The 25,263-nt window shown below is 49.3% G+C and overlaps 1 protein-coding gene and 1 long non-coding RNA gene across 2 annotated transcripts in view; one reads left to right on the top strand and one right to left on the bottom strand.

Annotated features, from left to right (window-relative positions):
• The window catches only part of CIITA (class II major histocompatibility complex transactivator), a 60,560-nt gene that overhangs the window by 14,137 nt on the left and 21,160 nt on the right, over positions 1-25,263 (bottom strand). Inside the window, 12 exon segments of the mRNA XM_017890664.1 lie at positions 1,112-1,183; positions 2,185-2,343; positions 3,223-4,873; positions 6,556-6,624; positions 7,479-7,643; positions 8,547-8,690; positions 9,164-9,310; positions 9,789-9,833; positions 12,318-12,395; positions 12,596-12,658; positions 15,569-15,664; positions 15,903-16,049. Coding sequence (XP_017746153.1) covers positions 1,112-1,183; positions 2,185-2,343; positions 3,223-4,873; positions 6,556-6,624; positions 7,479-7,643; positions 8,547-8,690; positions 9,164-9,310; positions 9,789-9,833; positions 12,318-12,395; positions 12,596-12,658; positions 15,569-15,664; positions 15,903-16,049 — 2,836 coding nt within the window.
• On the top strand, positions 12,366-22,111 carry LOC108541221 (uncharacterized). Its single transcript, XR_001888910.1, has 3 exons — positions 12,366-12,446; positions 17,876-18,047; positions 21,349-22,111. It is a non-coding gene; the product is annotated as an uncharacterized LOC108541221 (long non-coding RNA).

Genomic DNA, 25,263 nt, shown 5'->3' with positions numbered 1-25,263 from the left:
GAAAGGAAGGAAGGAGGAAGGAAGGAAGGAAGGAAGGAAGGAGAAAGAAAGAAAGAAAGAAAGAAAGAAAGAAAGAAAGAAAGAAAGAAAGAAAGAAAGGAAGGAGAAAGGAAGGAAGGAAGGAAAGAAAGAAAGAAAGAAAGAAAGAAAGAAAGAAAGAAAGAAAGAAGGAAAGAGAAGCTATGTTCTGACAGATCTAAATATAATAATTATTGTGCTTTCTTGGGGCCCTTGTGTGGTGGGCTGCCCCTCCTCAGTGACCTAGATACAACTGGACTCCCTAGAGCCCTGCCTAGGTCTCCATTTCTGTCACCCCAGCAGCACTGTCTAGGATGTTGGCCCCCAGCCCTGGCCGCACATAGAATGACCAACTGTCCCAGTTTGCCTGGGAATGAGGGACTTCTTGGGATGCAAGACTTTCAGTTCCCCAAACAGGATAGTCCCAGGCAGGCAGGATTGCTTTTTCATCCTAGCTGCACTTCAAAAGCTCCTGGGAATCCTTCAAACTGGGGGAAGGATTCTCCCCAGGGAGGCCATCCCTTGGCTGTGGAAGTAAACAAGCTCAGGCACAAGAGACGTTGTGCAGTTCCTGGCCACAGGAGGGAAAAGAACTCCATAGTCAGTGGCATCCTCCTGCGGAAGGTTGGGGACACGTTGGGCCTTTTCTGATCCCTGGCCAAATTACAATTCCAGGAAAGCCTTTCTCACTCCCCTCTCCCCACTCGGCTCATTCCTTATCCTCACTGAAGCTTCAATGCAGATACCACCTCCTCCAGGAAGTCCCCCTGACCTCCTCCAGAGGGGAGTTGATTAGACTGTCAGCTCATTGAGGACAGCAGCCTCAGTCATTCAAGTGCTCAATACGTCTGTTGAATGAGTGATGGGAATGACCATGTTAACCAGCAAATGGGTCCATTAGCTTCAAATCCAAGAACCTCCAGCATTTGCCCAGACTGGCCACTTTCCAGATGCTGGAAGCTGTTTCCAAAGTGGTGGGCAAGAGGGTACGAATGATCCTGGAGATCCATCTCGATTCATATGGTACAAGCCCAGCTAATGCTTCAGGGGAAATCTTGCGCAGACCCATGAGACAATCCACCCCTTTGCTTACGCAAACTCCAGTTTCTTTAGGTCCCGAACAGCAGGGAGTTCCCCAGCTGTGTCTTCCGAGGAACTTCTTGTCCTGGAGAGAACAGGCAATGTTAGGGAGAGCAGGCATTGCTGTTGCTGAGCCCTTACCCATGGGTCCATGATGGCTGTCCCAGTGCCCCAAATTCCCCAGGGGGATTGCTTTCCTTGGGGCAATTGCTGTCCCCCTCTTAAAAAAAAGAACTGTCTGGATGCAGTGCCTTATGACTGTAGTCCCAGCACTTTGGGAGGCTGAGGCAGGAGGATCACTTGAGGCCAGGAGTTCAAGACCAGCCTGGGCAACATAGCAAGATCCCTGTGTCTACAAAAACTTAAAAACTCATCTGGTGTGATGACATGCACCTATAATCCCAGCTACTCGGGAGGCTGAGGCAGGAGGATCACTTGAGCTCAGGAGTTCCGAAGGTGCACTAAGCTATGATTGCACTGCTGTACTCTAGTCTGGTAGACAGAGTGAGACCCTGTCTCTAAGAAATAATAAAAATAAAAATAAAAGATCTCAGGACTGTATCTTTCATGGAAATGAGCCTCAGATTAGGCACTTACCAGTACCTATCCCAGACAGCACTTAAGAGGTGCTCAAACAACATGAAGGAATGAATGAAAGACAGTTTACTTGTTCTGTAATCCAGTTTTGTCTGCCTTCTGGACCTTAGCTCTGCCATCTATAAATTCAGGACAACAGTTGTCCTAAATACCTCAAAGGGTGGCAGTGGGTGTCATCTAGTCACTTCTGTTACTAGATGCACAAGGCATCCTTGTTAACTCCTAGAAGGGGAGGGGTTCTCCATGGCTTTACCTAAGACTTGGGCACATGATAACAGGTTTTGAATGCAGCAAAGTTTTCAATTCTGGAGGCTCCGCCTGGACAGTGAGTACAGTGAGAGACTCTGGTTGGCCAATGCCCAGAAAGAAGGCATGGGGTATCCCAGAGGACAGGGGGCACTGGAAATGCCCATGACAAGCTTGAGAATAGGTCCTACACGTCCTCAACCTGCATGGCGTGAACCACCTCCCATCCGCCTCTCCCCTCACCTCTGAGTCTGCACAAGCTTTCCCAGGTCTTCCACATCCTTCAGGGACTTGGCTTTGAAAGGTTCAATGGTGAACTTCTCCTCTGCTGCCTGAAGTAGCTCAGTCTCCCCATGCTGCCGCAGGGACTCCCACAGCGCCACTGTATCACTCAAGGCAGCCCTGTGGAGGGAGGGCCTCAGACCCAGGCACTGTGACCAGGCTAGACCTTAGTGGAAGGGCAGCTCCATGAAGGGTCCTCCTACCTATTAAAATACTTTCTTTCTTTAGCTCAACCTCTACCTTTCCCAGAAAGCCTTCTATGACCACTCCAGCCTTTGTTGATTCCTACTTTCTCACAACTCGCATGGTGGTTTTCTTTCACTTTTTGCTTCGGCTACCAGGAAGCTCACTGCCAAATTATTGGCACAATTATGTAGGACCTTGCAGCTTGGGTAAAGTATGTTTAGGGGGGAATATGGAAGGAATCCTCTGGAGATTAAGCTGAAATGCTCAAGCAGATTGCAGACCAACTTAATGAAACCAAATTAAGGAATTTAAACTTCATTGTGACAGTGGTGGAGTGTCCCTGAAGGATTGTAAGCAGGGATGGGATGCAATCAGATTCAAGTTCTGAGAAGATTCGTCTGGTTGCTGAATATAAAATAGAGTGGAAGAGGAGAGAATGGAGGCAGAGAGTCCAAGGGGAGGCCATGGCTTTACTCTTAGCATAAGAAAATGGTGGCTTGCTCAGGGGGTGGAAAGAATAAAACAAATTTGAGCCCAGGTCAGTCTCAGATTCTAGACATATCCCAGTGACTGGCACATGGTGGGCCTTCAAATATTGATTGGGAGAATGCCACTGCCTCTCACTTGCTGTGTGGCAAGTGGCTGCCCCTCTCTGAGTGTCAACATCCTCATCTTAAAAATGGAGAGAATCCTTTCTGCCCCACCCGGCTGCCCTGAGTACTAAAAGATACCCCACAGGGCACTGGGCTTGGCACCAAGACCACAGTTAATGCCCAACACAAGGATGCCTCTTCCCCTGGCCCCTCGCCCCACCTGAAATGGGTGACACAGCTGAGTCCCACGAGGCTCCCCAATCCAGAGGGGTCAATGCCAGTGCTGCGGAGGTCCAGGGAGAAGTCTTGGCCTGCCGCCTCCAAGGCCTTGCCCAATACATGAGCATCGGGAGGCGTGAGACGGGTGCCCAGAAAAGAGAGGCGGGCGGGGAGCTCCTGCACCACGTGCTGCCAAATTCCAGCCTCCTCAGCCTCGTGGGTGCAGTGCAGCAGCTCCAGCAGCTGCCGCGCCCGCAGTGTCCCCGGCTGCAGCCGCTTCAAGTACCTTGCTAGCACCTTCTGCTTCCTGTCCGCCAAGGCAGTCACCGATGGCCCAACTAGGGCTCCCAGGCAGCGGGCGCGAGGCTGGAAGATCAGCCCAGTCAGAAAGCGTGGCACGCCCTCCAGCCAGTTGTCATAGGGCCTCTTCTTCCTTGGGGTCAATGCTAGATACTGCGGGAGCTCCTTGTCCTTGATTTCACCACTCAGAGTCAGCCACAGGGCCCCCAGGAAGCACTGCAGGAGGAAGCTGGGGAAGGCCAGCTCGGACTCTGTGGCCCCTGGGGGGTGTTGCACTAAGCCTTTGGCCATCGCCCAGGTCCTCACGTCTGCAGATGGGAACTGGTCCTCCTGTAGGGTACTTTGGTGTCTGCGGCCCAGCTCCCAGGCCAACTTGGCCAGCTCTGCCAGGGCCCCCGGGGGGCCGCTGAGGGCTGCACGGCCCAGCAGGCCGACATAGAGTCCCGTGAGCGTGGAGGGCAGCTCGGCGTCCTCCCCAAGCTCCAGTAGGGCCTCTAAGAGCTGGCACACTGCCCGGCACAAAGTGGGGCTATGGCTGTGACTGAGAAGAAATGGCCGGTCCCGGAGGAGTGCCAGGGCTCTGTCTTGGTGCTCGGTCATCCCTGAGCACTCAAAGTAGCGCATCACATAGGCTTGGGCCTGCTCCATGGAGAACCCGGACAGCTCAAACAGGGCGTCGGCCTTGCTCAGGTTCTGGACCAGGCGACCCCGGGGCCGGGCTGTGAGGAGGAGGGTGCAACCTCGGAGCAGCTTCTTCTGGAAAAGGCCAGCTAGCAGTCCCCGGAGGGAGCAGGGCTCGGCCGGTGCGGGTCCACATGTGCTGTGCAGGAAGCCGTCTTGCGCTTCCAGCTCCTCAAAGGCATCTAGGATGAGCAGAACGCGGTCAGGTCTCTTCACGATGTGGCTGAAAACCTCATCGGCTGCCAGGAGTGGCCGTGGGCCCAGGGAGAAGAGCAGGTCCTGCAGGCGGTAGACATCCCCCGGACGGTTCAAGCAGTGGCAGGGCACAGAGAAGACAAAGTCGTATTGGGGAAGCCGGCCACAAGCCCAGGCCCGGCTCACTGCCCCAGCCCAATAGCTCTTGCCCTGACCAGCTTTGCCCAGCATAGCAATCACTTGTGTCTCACGCGGCCTCCGGCGCTCCTTGGCAGCCAGCAGCCCCTCAGCCAGGCCTCCTTGGGCCAGCTGCCGTTCTGCCCAGTCCGGGGTGGCCAGTTCCCGCTCCAGGCTCTTGCTGCTGCTCCTCTCCAGCCTGGCCTGCACCAGGTCCACCTCCATCAGGATGCCATCGGGGCCTGCAGGCTCGGCCTGATACGTGTCCTGCAGTGAGCGGTAGAACTGCTCCACCGGCTCTGCAAAGGCCAGGGGCATGTCAGGGTAGGGGTATGCGAGAGGCAGGGCAAGGGCCAGCCACCACAAGGCCAGCACTGCCACCATGATTTGCATCTGTTCCCCACACAGTCTTTTTGTTTGTTTTGTTTTGCTTTGAGACAGGGTCTGGCTTTGTTGCCCAGGCTAGAATGCAGTGGTGTGATCATAGCTCACAGCAGCCTCAACCTCCTGGGCTCAAGCGATCCTCCCTACTGTACCTCCCAAGTAGCTGGGACCACAGACATGTGACATCATGTCCAGATAATTTTTTAATTTTTTTGTAGAGATGGGGGCTCACTATGTTGCCCAGGCTGGACTGCGGTGGCACAATCATGGCCCACCGCAGCCGCAACCTTGCAGGCTCAAGCAATCTTCCCACCTCAGCCTCCCGAGTAGCTGGGACTAAAGGCGCCCACTGCCATGCCTGGCTAATTTTTCTTTTTTGTTTTTTGTAGAGCTAAGTTCTCACTATTTTGCCCAGGCTGGTCTTGAACTCCTGGGTTCAAGCAATCCTTCTGCCTTGGCCTCTCAAGGTGCTGGGATTACAGGTGTGAGCCACCACATCTGGCCCCCATACTGTCTTCATCAACTGCTTCATTCAGTCACCCACTCATTCATTAGTTCACTCATTTCCACATCCATTCATTCACTCATCCTTTCTCTTGTTTATCTGTCCACTCCTTTTAGACCTTTACTCTCTCTCTCTTTTTTTTTCTGAGATGGATCTTACCCCATTGCCCAGGCTGGAGTGCAGTGGCGCAATCTCAGCTCACGGCAACCTCTACCTCCTGAGTTTAAGCAATTCTCCCGCCTCGGCCTCCCAAGTAGCTGGGATTACAGGCACCCACCACCACGTCCAGCTAATTTTTGTATTTTTAATAGAGACGGGGGTTTCACTATGTTGGCCGGGCTGGTCTTGAACTCCTGACCTCAGGTGATCCACCCGCCTTGGCCTCCCAAAGTGCTGGGATTACAGGTGTAAGCCACGATGCCCGGCCACCTTTTCTCATTCCTTCATTTACTCACTAAACTTTTTCTTCTCTTGATCACTACCGACTCACCGTGGGGAGGTCATGGGAGGGAGTGTTAAGAGTTAAGACGGCGGAGCCCACGTGCCTGGGTTCAAATCCCGGCTCTACCATTTGGAGCAATTCTGAGCATGTTATACATCCCACCATGCCTCAGTAGCCTCATCTGGAAAATGGGGATAATATTGGGATTGTGCGAGACTTTAATGATTTAATATACCTAACATGCTTAGACCAGTATGTCAGAGTAAGTATTTTGTAATTTAGCAATTCTCCTATTCACTGGTTTATTCTCACTTTCCATTGCTCCCATCCTCATCAACTTCTCACTTCATCCACTCACTCACTCCATCATTCACTTGCCCCTCATTCATTCTCTCAGCCTGAAAATGAGATGTTAACACCCAGTGCAGGCTTATTGAAGGGCAATAAATATTATTTGAGGGAGTGGTGGAGTGAATGGTGAAATGATGGCATCATCAAATAAGTGAATGAATGAATGAACGAATGAATAAACAAATGAGTGTGTGAGCCAGCAAAGAAGGGATTGAATAAGCGTCAAGTGAATGAGTCATGTGAAGCCAGATTTGGGCTTCCATCTCCAGCACCCAGGGCAGAGATCCTGCACCACTCACCAGGCCATTTTGGAAGCTTGTTGGAGACCTCTCCAGCTGCCTGGCATTGGGTGGGGGACGTCTTGTGCTCTGGAGATGGAGAAGCAGGTACCAGATTTAGGGTGAGGGTTACCCCTGGGAACTCCCCTCCCTCTGGGCCACTTAGTCCTTACAGCCTTCGTGTGCTGAGTTTCCCAAGTTGGAGGTTATAAGATTATCGGCCTGAGGCTGTATCTAACTCAAAGATGTCTTTCTTTGGCCAACTGCACTTTCAAAAATTTCACCTATGTTTAAAAAAAAAAAATCACAATATCAGGCGGGGTGCAGTGGCTCACGCCTGTAATCCCAGCACTTTGGGAGGCCAAGGCGGGTGGATCACTTGAGATCAGGAGTTCAAGACCTGCCTGGCCAACATGGTAAAACTTGTCTCTGCTGAAATTACAAAAATTAGCCAGGTGTGGTGGTGCACACCTGTAATCCCAGCTGCTCCAGTGGCTGAGGCAGGAGAATCGCTTGAACCTGTAGGGTGGAGGTTGCAGTGAGCTGAGATCGCACCACTGCACTCTAGCCTGGGCAACAGAGCGAGACTCCATCTCAACAATAAACAAATAAATAATAAAATTAAAATTAAAAAATCACAATATCTATGTAAAAATCAGGGTTTTCAGCTTCAAAAGGCCTGGCCACATTGTCTGGCTTTTCTGCTGGGTAACAAGCAGCTGAAGGCTGACGGCTGTATTTGGATGGGGTGTGGATTCTCTGGCTGTCCCCTCCCCCACAACCATGCCTCCAGTCCCCGGAGACCCTGCCTGTCCTGACTGACCCCTAAACATGACCTGCTGTCCCTACAGGCAGCTTTGCTTGTGGACCTTATCCAAGACAATTCCTTCCCCAGGGCCTTGATCCTGCTTCTAGTACATCTCACAGGCCCTGAGGGTTCTTACCTGTCACGTTTGCTCGGGAGGTCAGGGCAGGTTCAGGCATGCTGGGCAGGTCAGTTGCTGATGGAGCGAAGGGGCTGGTGGAGCCTGGTCGGTCTGGAGATGTCGGGAGGCCATGGACAGTGAGTCCACTGGGAGGGGGTACTTGGCTGGCCTGGGGCACCTCACCTACATTGAGGGTGGAGAGGAGTGTGAGAACAACCAGGTATTGATTCCAGAAACGCACTTGGGTCACCCCTACTCCAAACCGGTCTGTGGAGCTCAAGAAGTCTGGAGAGAAGAGAGGGGAACTTCCAAAGGAAGATATTTTAGGACAGAGCTGAGGAAAGAGATCTGGAGTTACATCTAGCTCCTGGAACCTTGCTTTTCCAATCTGTGAAATGGGCACAATTAGCTCATAAGGAGCTTAGGGCAGGTACTACTATTTCACTCTTCCTGCTGTGTGGTAAGTGCTCATTTTCCTAGATATCAGGAACTGCTTCTCTGCTTCTGAGATACCAGTGCATTATACTGAAGCTGTCATGCAACCATGAACAGATGCTCTGGACTTGAGTGGAAGCATCCTCCTGGCCTCATCCCTAAAAGCCCAAACACACCTTCCCTGGAACAATTCACAAGCCATCAGTAGGGACCATTTTACTGATTAGGAAACAAGACAAATCACAGAAAGCTATGCAAGGATGCACACCAAACTATTCACATCAGCATACTAAAAGAGTGAGACAGTGAATTCTTGTAAACATCGCTTATCATTAGTTTATTAATGCGCATGTATTGATGTCGCAATTTAAAACAAAACATTTTAAAATAAGGAAAAACTAAGGGTCAGAAGGTGAAAGCAACATATGGAAGGCCATACAACCACTCTTGGTCATGCACCCAGACTGCCTCAGAAATCTCTGCCCCTCTGCTTTGATTTTTGGGAAATGGGGCAGAGAAAGTTGTGTTGGGCGGGGAAGGATCATGAGAAGGTGCTAGGGCACCACTGCCAAGTGGAGTATGGGGAGGATGAAGTCAGGGAGTAGTCAGGTAGGAAGGAGAGGTGGTTGGGGAGCCAGGCCCTGCACTCACCGTGGTAGATGAATATACTGGAGACCCCTGTTCCAGTCCCAGAGATTTGCCAGAGCCCCTGGGGCAGAGTGGAGACGGTGGGGACAAACTGGACGGGTCCCTCAGGGAGATTCAGGCAGCTCAACGAGGAACTAGAGGAAGGCACTGCAAGAGACAAAGGCAGTGAGGTGGGATCTTGCAGAGCACCTGTGTTTGTGATTCTGCTTTTGCTTATTTGATTAATGTCTGACTTCCCTAAAGGGCCCTAATTTCCCTAAGAGCAGTAGCTGTTTCTGTCCTGCCTTGATGGCATTCTTAGCACCTAGCAGAGCAGCTGGCACAGAGAAGGGGCTCCATGAAGAACTGATGAATGAATGAGGCTGGCAGGTGAATGCCCTAATTGGTGGAGATTCCCTCCTAATCCTTGCACGGATGTGTTTCCTTCCGAGGCATGTTCTCTGCCAGGGATTGAACTGATGGGGGCCCCAAGGATGAAACTGGCTGGGGCAGAGGTGAGTGACACTGATAGGGTGGGGGAGAGGGGAGGTCCAGTTCCTGGCAGTCCCTACCTTAGTATCAACTCCTTATCCACCTCCCAAGAGGGAGAAAGCCCACCCTTTCCAAGCCCCCTAACATACTGGGCATCTGATGGGTTTCCTCCAGGCACATCCGGCTGGAGGCTGGCTCCTGGTTGAACAGAGCAGGCAGTGGCAGGCAGGGCAGGGTGGAGGAGCTGCTCACTGGTCCCACTAGGAAACTGCCAGTCACCACAGCTGGGGGCTCAGCTGTGAGGAAGGGGGCTGTGTTAGAGGCTGGGTGCTTGGAGGGGCCTTCCTGGAATGGGGAGGGCCCCAGAGTGGCATGGATCTCTCTCCTGACAGAGGAAATGCTTGTCATCCTCTCAGCCCTGGCTGCAGCTGTGTTGATCAGCAACTGCTCTGTGCCAGGCAGCCCCCCAGTCCCCTCCCTGTGACTTGGCTCTGAGAGCTTTGCTGAGCAGGACCCTAGGGCTTCCACACGGAGAGCTGGGGCGGAATAGAACCTATGAACAGGCTGTTAGCTCCAAGGCCCTACCACCTTCCACAAACAGTCATGTGCCCTTCAGGGGACCCTAAGAGGCCCCAAGCTCTCAGGCTCTGCCAAAGAAGGGCAGGGGCTGTACCATGCACCATCCCCAACTGACTTGGGCCAGGAGTTCAATCTCTTCCATCCCCTCCCCAAGGTATCCATCCCTCCCAACCCCAGCCCACCTGCCCTGCTCACCTGGCTTCCAGTGCTTCAGGTCTGCCGGAAGCTCCTCTGGGAAGGCTGCAGAGAGAACGTGTGGTCAGCTGCCCTAGGGAGAGGATGTCCCAAGCCAGGAGGGGCTCAGGACTCCAGCAGGCCATATGGCCTTAACTTCAAGGTTGGGAAGTGGTCTTGCATGTCCCTTTACCTCCCCTAACCATTCCAACCCCAGCTCCTTGGCTTGAATCCAAATCCCATCTCAAACCACCCCAGGCAGTGCAGCAGCAGAAGAGACCTAGCCACAAACGGGGACACAACAGGGGTTTGAACTAAAAAACAAAACAGAACAAAACAAAGCAACCTGCCATTGAATCCCTTCCTAGCTGTGTGCCTTTGCAATGTAGCTTCTCTGAACCTTTGATCTCACATCTATGAAATGGGGGTGGTGGTTCCTACATTGGAGGAATATGCCAGAAATCCATGAGTGAGTATGAAGCACTCACATCAACAGATTAAAAATCCATGTATCCCTTAGCAAGGGTCTGCTTAAACAAATTATGGTTCATCTACCCAAGGAAACACCACATGGCCTTAAAATAAAGGATGCTGAAGTACACAAGGGGAAGTGTAAATCTGCAATTTACACTTGAAATGTACATTGAAATGTACCAAAAATATAATGAATGGGTGGGTGGATGGATAGAGGGATGGACAGATGGATAGAGATGTGATAAGATGAATAAAACCCAACATTAATTGTAGAATCAAAGTGGTACATGGTGGGTATACCGACCTTCATAGTACCATTCTTTCACCTTTTCTGTATCTTGAAAACATTTTTTTCTTTTTTGAAACAGAGTCTAGCTCTCTTGCCCAGGCTGGAGTGCAGTGGCGCAATCTTGGCTCACTGCAACCTCTGCCTCTTGGGTTCAAGCGATTATCTTGCCCTCACTTCCCCAGTAGCTGGGATTACAGGCGTTCGCCACCATGCCTGGCTAATTTTTGTATTTTTAGTAGAGATGGGGTTTCGCTATGCTGGCCAGGCTGGTCTCAAACGCCTGACCTCAGGTGATCTGCCTGCCTTGGCCTCCCAAAGTGCTGGGATTACAGATGTGAGCCACTGTGGCCGGCTGAAAACTTTCATAATAAAATCTTGGGGGGAAATATTTCTCAAATGAAAACATAAAGAAGAAAAACAAAGAAAATAAATAAGCTGCTGAAGATAGGACCATGTCCTCTCCCTCAATAATATGGAATGTGACCTCCCAGACATAGTAAATGAAGAAAGCAAAGTGCAGAATAGTGTAAATAAAATGTGGCCATTTGCATGGAAAATGAAAGCAAATACAAGAGCTTGTTTTATTTTTGACAAGGCAAAAAGGAAGCTGGTCACACAGGTTGACTAAGATAGCAAAACTGAGGGAACTATAGAACAGAAGTGGGAGGGAGATTTTTTTTTTTTTCACTGAATATTCTTTTTGTTGTTGTTGTTTGAGACAGAGTCTCACTCTGTCATCCAGGCTGGAGTGCAGTGGCGTGACCTTGGCTCACTGCAACCTCCGCTTCCCGGGTTCGAGCGATTCTCCTGTCTCAGCCTCCTGAGTAGCTGGGATTACAGGCGTGCACCACCACACCCGGCTAATTTTGTACTTTTGGTAGAGATGCGGTTTCACTATGTTGGCCAGGCAGGTGTCAAACTCCTGACCTCAAGTGATCCACCCCCCTTGGTCTCCCAAACTGCTGGGATTACAGGCGTGAGCCACCGCGCCCAGCCTTCACTGAATATTCTTTGCACTTTTAAAATTCTTATACCCTGTGTGCGATTCACCCGTTTAAAAAATAAATAGATACAGGGCTTACCCATAGTCAGACCCATAGTAAGTACTCAGTTAACTGTTACACCCATTTTGCAGGTGTTTTCATTCAACAGCTGTCTATTGTTTGCTACTGCATACCAGGCACTGCACTAGATGCTGAGGAAGCAGTCATGAGCAAGAAAGACGAGGTCCCTGTGCTCACAGTGGCAGAGCAAGGCATAAAATACGTCCAGATGGTAATGAGCGCTAAACTGCAAGGAAAAAGACACACAAGGTGAGAATAACTGAGCTAATCTACAGGGAAGGGTGGTCAGAGAAGGGTTCCAGGAGGAGGTGACACTTTAGCCAAGACCAGAAAGATTCAAAGGAGTCAGCCATGGGAAGAACTGGGGGAAGAGCATTTCCGGTAGAGACTATAGCGAATGCAAAGGCCCTGAGGCTTGAAAGGGCACATGGGTTACAGGAGTGGAGAAGCTGGTGGTGGCTGAAGTGTGGTGGCTCATAGTGGGTTTGGAGAGGGAGGAAGGGCCATGCAGGCCTTGTGGCATGTATTTTGTAGCCATTGGAGGGTTATCAGGGCCATGAAATAATCAGATGTACAATTTAAAGCTCCTGTTGGCTTTTAAAGTGCCTCCCAGCCAGACAGGACTTAGTGAGGGAAGCAAGTTGGAACCACAGCAGGCTTTGGAGTCAAGGAAAGGCCAGGTCTCAAGCAAGGCTAGGTTGGATCAGGGAGGGGCTCACTCACGTCTTTTCTGACTTTTCTGCCCAACTTCTGCTGGCATCTCCATACTGTCACCGATCACTTCATCTGGTCCTATGTGCTCTACTTTGAGAAAAACCAGAGACCAACTCACACAATCAGTGGAAGCCCAAGGTGAGTCTCTATTGTCCCCACCTTGGGGAGAGGGGTCTGACTGCCCATAAATGAATGGTCATCAAGTATTAGGGCGCCCCCCCCAAGGAAGAAGGCAGGAAATGCAGGCTGAGCCAAGACCTGCCCCCCCACCACACCCACAAACTTACTGAAAATGTCTTTGCTCAGGCCCTCCAGCTGGGAGTCCTGGAACACATACTGGTCCAGTTCCGCTGCCCAGACAAGGAAAAGTGCAGTCAATCAACAAGGTCTCACTGAAGGTCTACTGTGTGCCAGGCCTTGGGGTGGAGACCCTCTGGACCTGGCACACAGTGGGGGCTCAAGAAATGTTTGTTGAATGAATGAATGATCAAACAAATGAATGAACACTGACACTCCAGGGGCTCTTATCTAATTGAAGAGGTGAGGGATGTATCCATGAAAACTTATCTACTGCTACAAAGAAGAGCAAGGCAGAATGGTAGAGTTACTGCAGGATTTGAGTTCAAATTCCACCTCTACTCTCCACTAGCCCTACTAGCTGTGCAATCTCGTGTTAGCTACTTAACCACTCTGGGCTTCCATTTCCTCATCTGTGTAAGATGAATAAATAATGCCTATTACCCAGGGATCGATGGTGATAATTAGAGGTTCTACATCTAGAGCATCCAACACAGTAGCTGGTATACAGTAGGCACTCAATAAATAGTGGTAACTATATAAAGGGGTACATGGCTCGGAGCCTTTGGAATACACGCACCATGACACAAGGTCCGAGAAAAGAAGTGGATAGTGGAATGGGGCAATCTGGGAAGGCTTCCTGGAGGAAGGGATCCTGGAACCAGGCCTTGAAAGATGGGGCAGAGTCTGGGAGAAGGAGAAAAGATAGCTTTCTGGGTCATAGTGACAGAGTGAGGAAAGATGTTCAGAGTATATTTAGGAAACCCTGAGAGATAGGTGATGGTGGCAGAAGTTTCATACTGGGGAAAGTTAGGACTTGATTTTATAAGCAACGGAGAGCCATAGAAGGCTTCTGAGCTGAGGAATGGAATGATGGCCATAATGAAGGTGATGAAAATGAAGATGATAATAATGATGGTGACAATAATGATGATGGTGGTTGTGCGGTAGTACCTAACATCTATTGAATGCTTACTCTGTGCAAATTCCTTTTCTAAATGCTTTACACATTGTAACTTATTCAGTCTTACAACCATCCCATGATGGTGAGTGTGAATATTATCTCCATTTTACACATTTGGAAGCTAAGGTCATATTTCAGGATGCTGCAAAAGAATACTTGCCCAGGCCTGGGCTTCACCTTCCAGAAGCAGAGAGAAAACCCACGGGCTTGAGAAGCAGACTTGGGTGAAGCTGCCTGTTATGACTTGAATATTTGTCTTCTCCAAAACTCATATATAAATGTAATCCCCTATGTGACAGTATTGAGAGGTGGGGGCCCGAAAGAGGTGATTGGGGCTCTTCCCTCATGAAGGGGTTAATTTGTTCATGGATTAGTAGATAAACAGGTTAATAAATTGATGGGTTGTCATGGGAGTAAGACTAGTGGTTTTATGAGAAGAGGAAGAGAGACTATCACACCAAAACCTCTTGCCTCGTGATGCCTCACACTGCCTCGGGACTCTGCTGAGAGTCCTCACCAGCAGGAAGGCCCTCACCAGATGCAGCCCCTAACCTTGGACTTCTCAGCCTCCATAACTGTTAAGAAATAATTTTTTTCTTTATAAATTACTCAATGTCAGGTATGTTGTTTTAAGCAACAGAAAATGGACTAACACACTGCCTCACCTACTTGCTGAGACAGCTTCCACTGCCTGTGGAGATGCCCCTAATGGGGCGGGGGAGGGCAGAAACAAATACTACGACATGCCCAAATCCTTAATGACTGCCTCCAGTTGTGAGGAAATGTGAATGTCCTCAGCCCAAATCACTTCTGCTTCCCCCATGTAAATCCCCAGGAAGGGAAGGAAACCATCAAGCTCTCAGTTCTGTAATTTCTGAAACATGAACAATTACTAGTCCCCTTCATTTTCTTCCTTGTATGATTTTCAATAAATTGTGCTCTGGGGAAATACTGGCCACATTTGGATCAAGCACAGAAGTGCTGAATGCTGCGGATTCTGGGTTGCCAGGAAAAGGACCACTAAGAAGAGTTTTGCAGGTTGTTCACTGCACAAGGGTGCCCCAAACCAACAGGGAAAATGGGGGCAGGAATCAGCTTGCACTTTGCTAGCCAAGCAGTTACTTCCTGGTCAGGGCTGCATCCTCCAAAATAGGACCACTTTTTTTCTATTTCAACAGAGGCTCTGTATGAGGTGGTGGTGATGCTGGTGAGAGGGGATCCTCTATCCCACTTATCTCCCCCAAAAAACAAACCACTAGCAGCAACAACACCACCACCTCTTCCCAAGAGTCCTGCCCTTGTCTGAAAGCTGTAGCTCTTCTTAAAGCTGCAAATTAACTTCTCTGCTTAGGCCTTAGCAAATCTTCCAACCCCAGACACTTTCTTTTTTGTGGTTAAAAATGGGGACTTTGAAATGAGAAAGACTTAGGTTAGAATTTCAGATCTGCACATTACTATTTCTAAAGAAAACTTGGGTAGGTCGTTTCACCTCGCTAAACCTCAATTTCCTCATTTGTAAAAGACAGAAACTAATAATACGTATTTCCTTTGTTGTTGTAAGGATTCCAGATGATAATATATGGACAGCAATGAGCATACTATGAATATCCAGTAAATGCTAGTTTTTACAAATACTAGAGTAGCTTGGCTAAGGAGCTGGGAGGAAAAGGGAAAGAGGTGTATGGTATGGGCTTTGTAGGAAGGATGGACAGAAGAGCAAGAAGCAGAAATGGGTATAGACATGGAGGTGGAGGATGTAAACATGAGATTTTTGTTTTCTTGATGGTCATTATTGAAGGGACCTATTTCTCCCACTGGCCTCCATCTCCCCGCTCTTCCCCAGAGTCTCCGTTCTTCCAGCTGTTGCTCCGCATCACCCTTGCAATGATTTCTGTGGGAGGGGCCTGACGTGGCTCATGATGAATGGGTGATATTGACAAGTGACAGGAAAGAACCCTTGCCCTTGATTGTTCTCTTCTGGGCTCAGGTGCTTCCTCACCGATATTGGCATAAGCCTCCTTGGTCTCTTCATCGCCTTCCATGTCACACAACAGCCTGCTGAACTGGTCGCAGTTGATGGTGTCCGTGTCGGGTTCTGGGAGGAAAAGTCCCTTGATGAAGCAGGGAATTTCTGGGAAGAGGGCTGGTGGGGAAGGAGGGAGAGGCGGGGCGGGGTGCTAGATCATCCCTATCTGCAGAGAGCGTCCCACAGGCTTGGGAGCTGTCCGTGGTGCTGACGGGAGCACAGGGACCAAAACTTCCCTTGATTGCCGTCTCTACAGCAAGCTGAGGGGTGGGAGATACCGGAAGAGGCCAGAGGAAGGAGGGCCCACCTGAGTAGAGCTCAATCTCTTCTTCTCCAGCCAGGTCCATCTGGTCATAGATGTGGTAGAGGCACAGGGGGTCAGCATCGCTGTTGAGAAGCTCCAGGTAGCTGCCTTCTAGGGGCCCCAACTCCATGGTGGCACACTGTGAGCTGCCTGGGAGGGAAGACATGCTCAGTCACCTCACAGGGTGTTGGAAAGAGGCAGAGGATTGACACCTGCAACAACTCCTAGCTGGTGAGGGCTGGGGATGCGAGGAGTGAATAAAAGGACTCATTCAGCACCTCTTATATGCTCAGGGTGGTGGAGAGAGGAAGCCACATTCCCTTCCTCCAAGGAACTTACAAATATATGAGAAGATACCCAGGAGGTAGAAGAGGGAACTAGGAAGTGGAGATTCCATCAATCTCACACAAGAGAGTCAGGAGACCTGTCCCACATTTGGCAATGCCATGAGTGGTAACAGCTAAGATTTATAAAGCACCTCCTATATGCTGAGCACATGAGCTGTCACATTTAATACTCATATTAGCAAACATGTAAGGAACGTACTATTATTACCCTCACTTTTCATATGAGAAAACCGAGGCTCAGAGAGGTGAAGTGATTTATGTAAGGAAACCCATGTCCAAGTGGAACCAGGATTTGAACCCAGACAGTCTGACTGAAGGCCCTGCATTTAACTGCAATACTCTACTGCTTTGGGTGGACTTGAGCAAGTCTCTGCGCCTTTCTGTGCCTCAGTTTCCTAATGTGTAAACTGCAGGAGTCTGAACAGATTCTAAAATTTCCTCATCGTTTGTTGAAGGGCATATTAAATACTTTTAACACTATTTCATTTAATCTTTAAACAATCCCAGATGTGGATACCTCAAATATCCTGACATGATCATTATACATTCTATGCATGTAATAAATATTCACATGTACTCCATAAATATGTATAATATTATGTATTAATAAAACAAAAGAAAACAAGAAAAACCAGATATATCCACACAAAAACACGTACGCGAATGTTCGTAGGATAATTCATAATAGCCAAAATATTAAAACAGCCCAAATATCCATCAAAAAATAAATGGATAAACAAACTGTTGCTTATCTATACAATAAAGTATTCTGCCATTAAAGGGAGAAAGCATTGATGCATGCTGGAACATGGATGAACCTTAAAAAATATGCCAAGTGAAGAAGCTGGACACAAAGGGTCACATATTGTATGATTCTATTTATCTGAAATGTCCAGAACAGGCAAATCCATAGAGACAGAAAGTAGAAGGGGCAGGGCATGGTGGCTCATGCCTGAAATCCCAGCACTTTGGGAGGCTGAGACTGGAGAATTGCTTGTGCCCAGGTGTTCAAGACCAGCCTGGGCAACATAGCAAAAGCCTATCTCTATTAATTTTGTTTTTAAAGAAAAAAAGCATATTAGTGGCTGCCTAGGGCTTGGTGGAGAGGGATTTTGGAAGAAAATGGGGAACAACTGCTGATGGGTATGGAGTTTCTTTAGGGGGTGATGAAATGTTCTAAAATTGACTGTGGGGATGGGAGATGGTCGCACAACTCTCTGAGTATTCCCAAAAGACCATTGAACTGTACTTTTTTTTTTTTTGAGACGGAGTCTCTGTCACCCAGGCTGGAGTGCAGGGGTGCATTCTTGGCTCACTGCAACCTCTGCCTCCCAGGTTCAAGCGATTCTCCTGCCTCAGCCTCCCAAGCAGCTGGGATTACAGGCACCCCACCACCACCACACCTAGCTAATTTTTGCATATTTAGTAGAGACAGGGTTTCACTATGTTGGCCAGGCTGCTCTCAAACTCCTGACCTCAAGTGATCCACCTGTCTCCTCAGCCTCCCAAAGTGCTGGGATTACAGACATGAACTGTACTTTTTAAGTGGGCAAATTGTATGATATGTGAATTACATCTCAATAAAGCTGTTAAAACCTAGGAAGTAAGCATTATTGTCTCCATTGGCAGATGAAGAACTTGAGACTCAGAGAGGACAAGCAGCTTCCTCAAGATCATGCAGCTCTTGCTGGGGAAAACCTAGCTGAAGGCTCATCTGTGTGACTCCAAGGCCCCTGCCCTGATCCCTGGTTCAGGTCCATGTTTCCATGGTATATTCATTTCCCAGGGCTGCTGAAACAAGGTACCAGCATCCAGGTAACTCAGAACAATAACACTTATTCTCTCATGGTTCTGGAGGCCAGAAGTTGAAATCAAGGTGTCAGCAGGGCCATGCTCCCTGCGGAGGCTCTAGGGGAGAACCCTCTCTTGCCTCCTCTAGCTGCTGGGAACTACTGGTGATCCTTGACTTGTGGTCTTGTGGCTGCATCACTCTAAACTCAGCTTTAGTGGCCACATCACCTATTCCTCATGTCTCAAGTCTCTTCTTTTATAAAGATACTTGTCATTGGATTTAGGACCCACCTAGATAATCCAGGATGATTTCATTTCAAGATCCTTAATTCTTTTTTTTTTTTTTTTTTTCCTTCTTTTGAGACAGAGGCTTGTTCTGTTTCCCAGGCTAGAGTGCAGTGGCGCTATCTCGGCTCACTGCAACCTCCACATCCCGATTCAAGCGATTTTCCTGCCTCAGTCTCCTGAGTAGTTGGAATTACAGGTGCTCACCACCATGATCAGCTGATTTTTGTATTTTTAGTAGAAATGGGGTTTTGCCATGTTGCCCAGGCTGGTCTTGAACTCCTGACCTCAGGTGATCCTCCAATCTCAGCCTCCCAAAGTGCTGGGATTATAGGAGTGAGCCACTGCACCCAGCCCCTTAACTTAATTCTATCTGCGAAGACCCTTTTCCCAAATAAAGTCACACTGACAGGTTCCAGGGATTTGATACGGACATATTTTGGGGGGGGCCACCTTTCAACCCACCACACATGACATGCAGATGAAGGCTGGAAGGAAACAGAGGGAGCTTCCTGGAGGAGGTAAGAGGAGAGCTGGCCCTGAAGCTGGGGGACCAGAGGGAGCCTCCTACTGCCCTATTCTGGGCCCAGAAGAGAATAAATTGAAGGGTAAACTCATGAGAAAACACACACGCAAGTCGCCACCACATTCCAGAGACTCATTTTCCTTCTTTTTTTTTTCTTTGTTTTTTCTTTCTTTTTTTTTTTTTTTGAGACGGAGTCTCACTGTCACCCAGGCTGGAGTGAAGTGGCGTAATCTCGGCTCACTGCAACCTCCGCCTCCCGGGTTCATGCCATTCTCCTGCCTCAGCCTCCCGAGTAGCTGGGACTACAGGCGTCCACCATCACGCCTGGCTAATTTTTCTTTTTTTTTTTTTTGTATTTTAGTAGAACACCGGGTTTCCACCATGTTAGCCAGGAGGCCTCAATCTCCTGACCCTCGCGATCCACCCACCTCGGCCTCCAAAGTGCTGGGATTACAGGGTGTCGGATGCCACTGCGCCCGGCCTTTTTTTTTTTTTTTTTTTTTTTTTTTTTTTTTTAGATGAGTCTCACTCTTTTGACCAGGCTGAAGTGCAGTGACGCAATCTTGGCTCACTGCAACCTCTGCCTCCTGGGTTCAAGCGATTCTCCTGACTCAACCTCCCAAGTAGCTGGCATTACAGGCGCCTGGCACCATGCCCGGCTAATTTTTTTATTTTTAGTGGACATGGGGTTTTGCCATGTTGGTCAGGCTGGTCTCGAATTCCCGACCTCAGGTGAGCCGCCCGCCTTGGCCTCCCAAAGTGCTGGGATTACAGGTGTGAGACACCATGCCCAGCCCAGAGATCCATTTTCTTTCCCTCGTCCACAGCTCTCACTGCCTGTGGAGAGGCTCAGCATAGACCCTGGATGTTACAGAGAATGATCTTTCCAGTCCAAGCTGGGGCACTGGCTGGGGCCGCTTGTTCGTGACGGGGTTGAGTGGGGGCTGCAGGAATCCAAACATAACCGGCTTGCAGCGAGGTCCCAACCAGCCGTGACTAGAGGAAGCAGAACTGAAAGATGGGGCCACAACCCTTTTCCTGGAGCGAGGCCAAAGCTGGGAAGTGGTTGGGGGGTGGGATGCTCCACCTCTCCCATTCCCTTGGTCAGGGACACAGGCACGAAATCTATTCTCTCAGAGCAGTAAGAGAAGACTCCTTTGCCCCAACTCCTGCCTGCTGCCCGTCTCCCATTCCACCCATGCTCTTTATTGAGAACCTACATTGCAGCACTCTGCCTCCTCTTTGAGGCAGTGTGACCTTGTGACAAGAGCTCCAGATGGACCCTAGCAACTCCATGAATGAGTTGTGTGACTTTGGACTTTGGGCAAGTTACCCAACCTCAGTTTTCTCACAGCGTCGGGTCTGCCAGGGACCTTCAAGCTTGACCTCTTTCCTTCACTCTGCAGATGACAAGACTGAGACCCTGGGAAGGACATGACTTGCACAAGACCCCGTAGACTGTCGGTGGCTGCCCCTGCACCTGCTCCCCCACTCCCCCCACCACCAAGACCCCCAGGCTGGTGCTCTTTCCTTCCAATCAAAATGTTCCCAATCAAATGATCACCCTTGTCCACACTCAAAGGAAGCCCATTACATTAGGGGATGTCAAAGCTGAAACTCAGGCCTAAGACTCTAGGTTTCACCACAACGCCACAGCTGCCTCCCAGTCACACCAACATCTACTTGAATCTTGGCATGGGACTTTCCTCTATCCCCAGACCCAAGTTTCCTATGGCTATAGATGCTGAGAAAGTGCTTCAAAGGCCCCTTCGTTGGATTGTTTCTCCAACCCACAATGCCAGAGCAGGGTGGAGGGAAAAGATGACCCTGATCATCCCATGGCAGGAGAGAGACAACCCTTCAACAATCCCTGAGGGCAGAGACAGTATCCCTCAAGCTCACCTCCTCCCAGCTCTCAGCATGTTTCTGCACATGGCAGCCTCTCTTCATCCGTGGCAAAGATGCAGAACTAGAATTCACAGTGCCCAGCAAGTGCCAGGCACCAAATGACATGACTTGTAGGTGTTATCCCTTTTGGTCTAACTTACACATCAGCTATTTGTATTCCTGTTTCTCAGATGAAGAGACAGGCTCAGAGAGATTAGTGAGCTGAGATTTGAACCCAACTACCCATCTCCAAAGCCTCAGCCCACTCTACAGCATTTTTGAATCGCTCTTGGACCCCCACCACCCCGGCGAGGAAAGGTGTGGGTGGCAAGACAGTTTCTCCTTTTGAGGAGCCATTTGGGGCAGGGCAGAGGTGTGGTCTGTGTCTTTCTGGTACATGGGCAGTATTTTAGAAGGTCCTCTTTGAAACTGTGCTTCCCCTGGGCCACCACCTTCCACATCCAACTTGAGAAAATATTCCTGATCTTTTGCCATCAAAAGGCCTTTTAGGGTTCATTTTCATCCCCACTTCACACAGCTGAAGGATTTGAAAGACTAAGTATAGACACTAAATGGATGTCTGAAATAACAATTCATTTCTCTCTTCCCCGAGGGAAATCAAGTGTTGCCGGAATGTTCTAACTCAGACCTAAACGAGCTGGAGATCAGTGCATGCAGCTCTTCTGTGCACAGCATAATGTTCCATCTCAGCTGGTGGGAAATGAATTGGAACTCAGATGGTGAGCTTTGGGGTGAAATTTCCCAACTTTGAGATTATCCCTACCCACCAACACACTACAATCTGGGCAAGTTCATTTTTCAAACCACTTGGAGCCTCAATTTCCTTATCTGTAAAGTGGGGAATAATAGTAATTGGCAACTTATAGGATTAGGGGAGTTTAGTTGCACGGAGCCCGTAGAAAGCGGACTGGCGACCACTAAGTGCTGAATGAACAGCTTAAGGCGGCACAACTTCTGCATGGTGAGTACAATATGTGTGATGGCCGTTTTTATTATTTACTTCTTACCTCTGTGAGAGTGACCAGGGAAGATTTCTTTGTGTCTGGGGCTGTGCTAGATGCCTTGCATTTACTATTCTGTTTCAACTGTTAATGGCAACTCTGAGAGATTTGTGTTATTATACCCATTTTACAGATGCAGGCGCTGAGATCACGTCCAGTTCATTCGATTATTTTCTTCCTGGAGGAGGGGAGTCTATCTTTGAGGGTCTAAGGAGGCACTGCAAGGGAGAAGAAGACTCTTTTGCTATCCCTAAAAGCCTCCAGCACTGCTCTGAACTGTGATTAAAGAGCATGAGAAGGAGGCCAGGGGTGGTGGCTCATGCCTGTAATCCCAGCACTTTGGGAGGCCGAGGCTGGCGGATTACTTGAGGTCAGGAGTTCAAGACTGGCCTGACCAACATGGTGAAACCCCATCTCTACAAAAATACAAAAATTAGCTGGGCTTGGTGATGGGTGCCTGTAATCCCAGCTACTCCGGAGGCTGAGGCAGGAAAATTGCTTGAACCCGGGAGGCGGAGGTTGCAGTGAGCCAAGATTGCACCACTGCACTCCAGCCTGGGCGACAGAGCGAGACTCTGTCTCAGAGAAAGAAAAAAAAAAGAGCATGAGAAGGAATACTTCCCTACACTTACCCATGAACTTCTCCTCCTGAGGAATAATGGGAAGACCTCTGAACTGTGTGCCTAGAGACCTGGTTTGAGTTTCTGCTCTGCCTTTGATCCTGAGTACATTACCTTAGCCCTCCGAGCCTCCGTTTCAATGAGTGTGGGAACCCCTTCCATGGAGTCTTTCTGAGATTCTGATTACTCATTGCCTGGCAGTCTTCTCCTTTTCCTTTCACCCAAGGCCCCCCACCTCAACACCAACCTGGTCCCCAACCTCATGACAAGCTGCTTCCGGGGGCCAGATGATGTTGAGAAGCCAGGGGCCTAGGAATGCCTATCTACCACGACCAGACCCCAAACAGCTTCTTTGTGGGCGTAATAGTTCAAATGAGTTCTCCTTTTGCTCAAGCACCCTGTAGTGCTCCCAGATAAACTCTAAGACTTAAACATCTCTCACTTTTCCCCTCTAAAGCTGTAAAACAATGATTTACTGAGCACCCCATAAGAAAGTCACCGAGCTTGCTCAAGCCTGTAATCCCAGCACTTTGGGAGGCCGAGGCGGGTGGATCACGAGGTCAGGAGATCGAGACCATCCTGGCTAACACGGTGAAACCCCGTCTCTACTAAAAAAATACAAAAAACTAGCTGGGCAAGGTGGCGGGCGCCTGTAGTCCCAGCTACTCGGGAGGCTCAGGCAGGAGAATGGCGTGAACCCGGGAGGCGGAGTTTGCAGTGAGCTGAGATCTGGCCACTGCACTCCAGCCTGGGTGACAGAGCGAGACTCCTTCTCAAAAAAAAAAAAAGAAAGTCACCAAGCTCAGTTCCTTACGGGCCCCAAAGAGGTTTGCCACACAGTCCCTGCCAAAGAGGCTTGCAATGTAGATCCAGATGATATTTTAGGAGAGAGACAAAACATAATAATAGCATAGTGGTTAAGGGTGCAGGCTCTGGGTTCAAATCTCAGTTCCACACTAGCTGTGTGACCTTGCAAACGTTACTCAGCCTCTCTGAGTCACAGAATTGACTGCATTTTATCAGCACAGTGCTTACTTCACTGGGTTGTTGTGACTTGCCTAAAGTGACTTAGCCAGTAAGTGGTACTAAGATGTAAACTCCAAAAATAAAACAGCAAGGTGTCCTTTGATACTGTACAACTGGCAAAAGTTAGAAATCTGGGAAATGCCAAGTGTTGGTTACACAGGGTTTGTGGGAATGTAGATAGATGGAGCCGCTCTGGAGAACAACCTGGCATCATGTAGAATATCTAAGGATATGTAGATCCTACAACCTGGCAATTCCGCTCTTGGGTCCATACATTCCGAAGAAATTCTCCCACAACTCCCCAGGAGAACCTATCTGAGGATGGTTACTGCTGTGTTATTTGTGTTGACAAAGGGTTGCAGGTTACCTAGGTGTCCATCACTGGGGGTGTGGACAGGTGAAAAGTAAACACTGAACTCCATAGAGAACAATGTCCATGATTAGAAGCAAAGACCAAATGTATCAGAAGCAAGGCAAGTAGATCTTAATAACATAGTAAGGAATGCAAAAGTAATAAACTGTGGCCGGGCGTGGTGGCTCACACCTGTAATTCCAGCACTTTGGGAGGCTGAGGTGGGTAGATCACTTGAGGTCAGGAGTTTGAGACCAGCCTGGCCAACACGGTAAAACCCCATCTCTACTAAAAATAGAAAAATCAGCCTGGGTGACAGAGTGAGACTTCATCTAAAAAAAAAAAAAGGCAAAATACGTTTTATAAGAGCACATATAAACAGAAGAATACACCTGAAATGCATTAGAATGGGCACCCAGTATGGGAAACAGGGACATTAATGAAGAGAAATCCCTCATGTGAACCAAGGATCTTAGTGTACTATGACCTGGGCTGGGCTGGGCACTTAATTGAAGGTTTAAAGGTCCAAGGGTTGAAAAGAAGGAGGCTTCTGGTTGGGCGCGGTGGCTCACACCTGTAATCCCAGCACTTTGGGAAGCTGAGGTTGGTGGATCACCTGAGGTCAGGAGTTCGAGACCAGCCTGTCCAACACGGTGAAACCCCGTCTCTACTAAAAATACACAAATTAGCCAGGTGTGGTGGCGGGTGCCTGTAGTCCCAGCTATTAGAGAGGCTGAGGCAGGAGAATCACTTGAACCTGGGAGGTGGAGGTTGCAGTGAACCAAGATCGAGCCACTGCACTCCAGCCTGGGCAACAAAGCGAGACTCTATCTCAAAAAAAAAAAAAGAAAAAAGAAAAGAAGGAGGCTTCATGGGGTGGAGTCGATACCTCTGTGGCTCACCAACAGTAGGGCCTGCACAGAGCCTGGTACCTATAGATGCTCACAAAGAAACAAACCTCTGCTCTTGCCACCCCATAGACTGTCTGGGGATGGCTTGATTTTTACCTAATAGCCCAGGGTCCTGCGGAAGAGAGAAGAACATACTGGACTTGGAGCAGGATGGGGGAGGAGCTGGAGGTAGAGGAAGAAGCCCCTCGCTCTCCAGCCTGCTGTTTGCAAACCAAGTGTAGGTATCCCAGGAGAATGAGACGGAGAGAGGACTTAAGAGAAATGACTGGTCTCCCTCAAGACTTTCACTTCCTGGAGTGGCACGAGGAGGTCACAACAGATGGAGAGGAAACTAAGGCATGTAGCAACACTGCAGCGCTCAGGGGCTTATGGGCCTGGAAACGGTTGCAGGTTCCGATCATTTGTCCTCAAGGCAGGGAGAGTGGAAGACGTGTGTGCAAGTGCGTACGTGTATATGTGTGTAACGGGAGCAGGAAGTCTGATGAGCTTCATCTCAGGAGAGGTCTGGAAATATTGCTATTGGTTGGCTCTAAATCCCCTCTCTGACCTGCAGGCTCCTCAACTGTGCAACAGGGGCTTGGTTGCAAAATCAAAAGT

The sequence above is a fragment of the Rhinopithecus bieti genome, unplaced genomic scaffold (assembly GCF_001698545.2).
Source record: "Rhinopithecus bieti isolate Rb0 unplaced genomic scaffold, ASM169854v2 scaffold_19459, whole genome shotgun sequence".
Taxonomy (NCBI): domain Eukaryota; kingdom Metazoa; phylum Chordata; class Mammalia; order Primates; family Cercopithecidae; genus Rhinopithecus; species Rhinopithecus bieti.
Note: the sequence above shows the minus strand (reverse complement) of the source record. Positions and strands in the feature narration are given on the sequence as shown.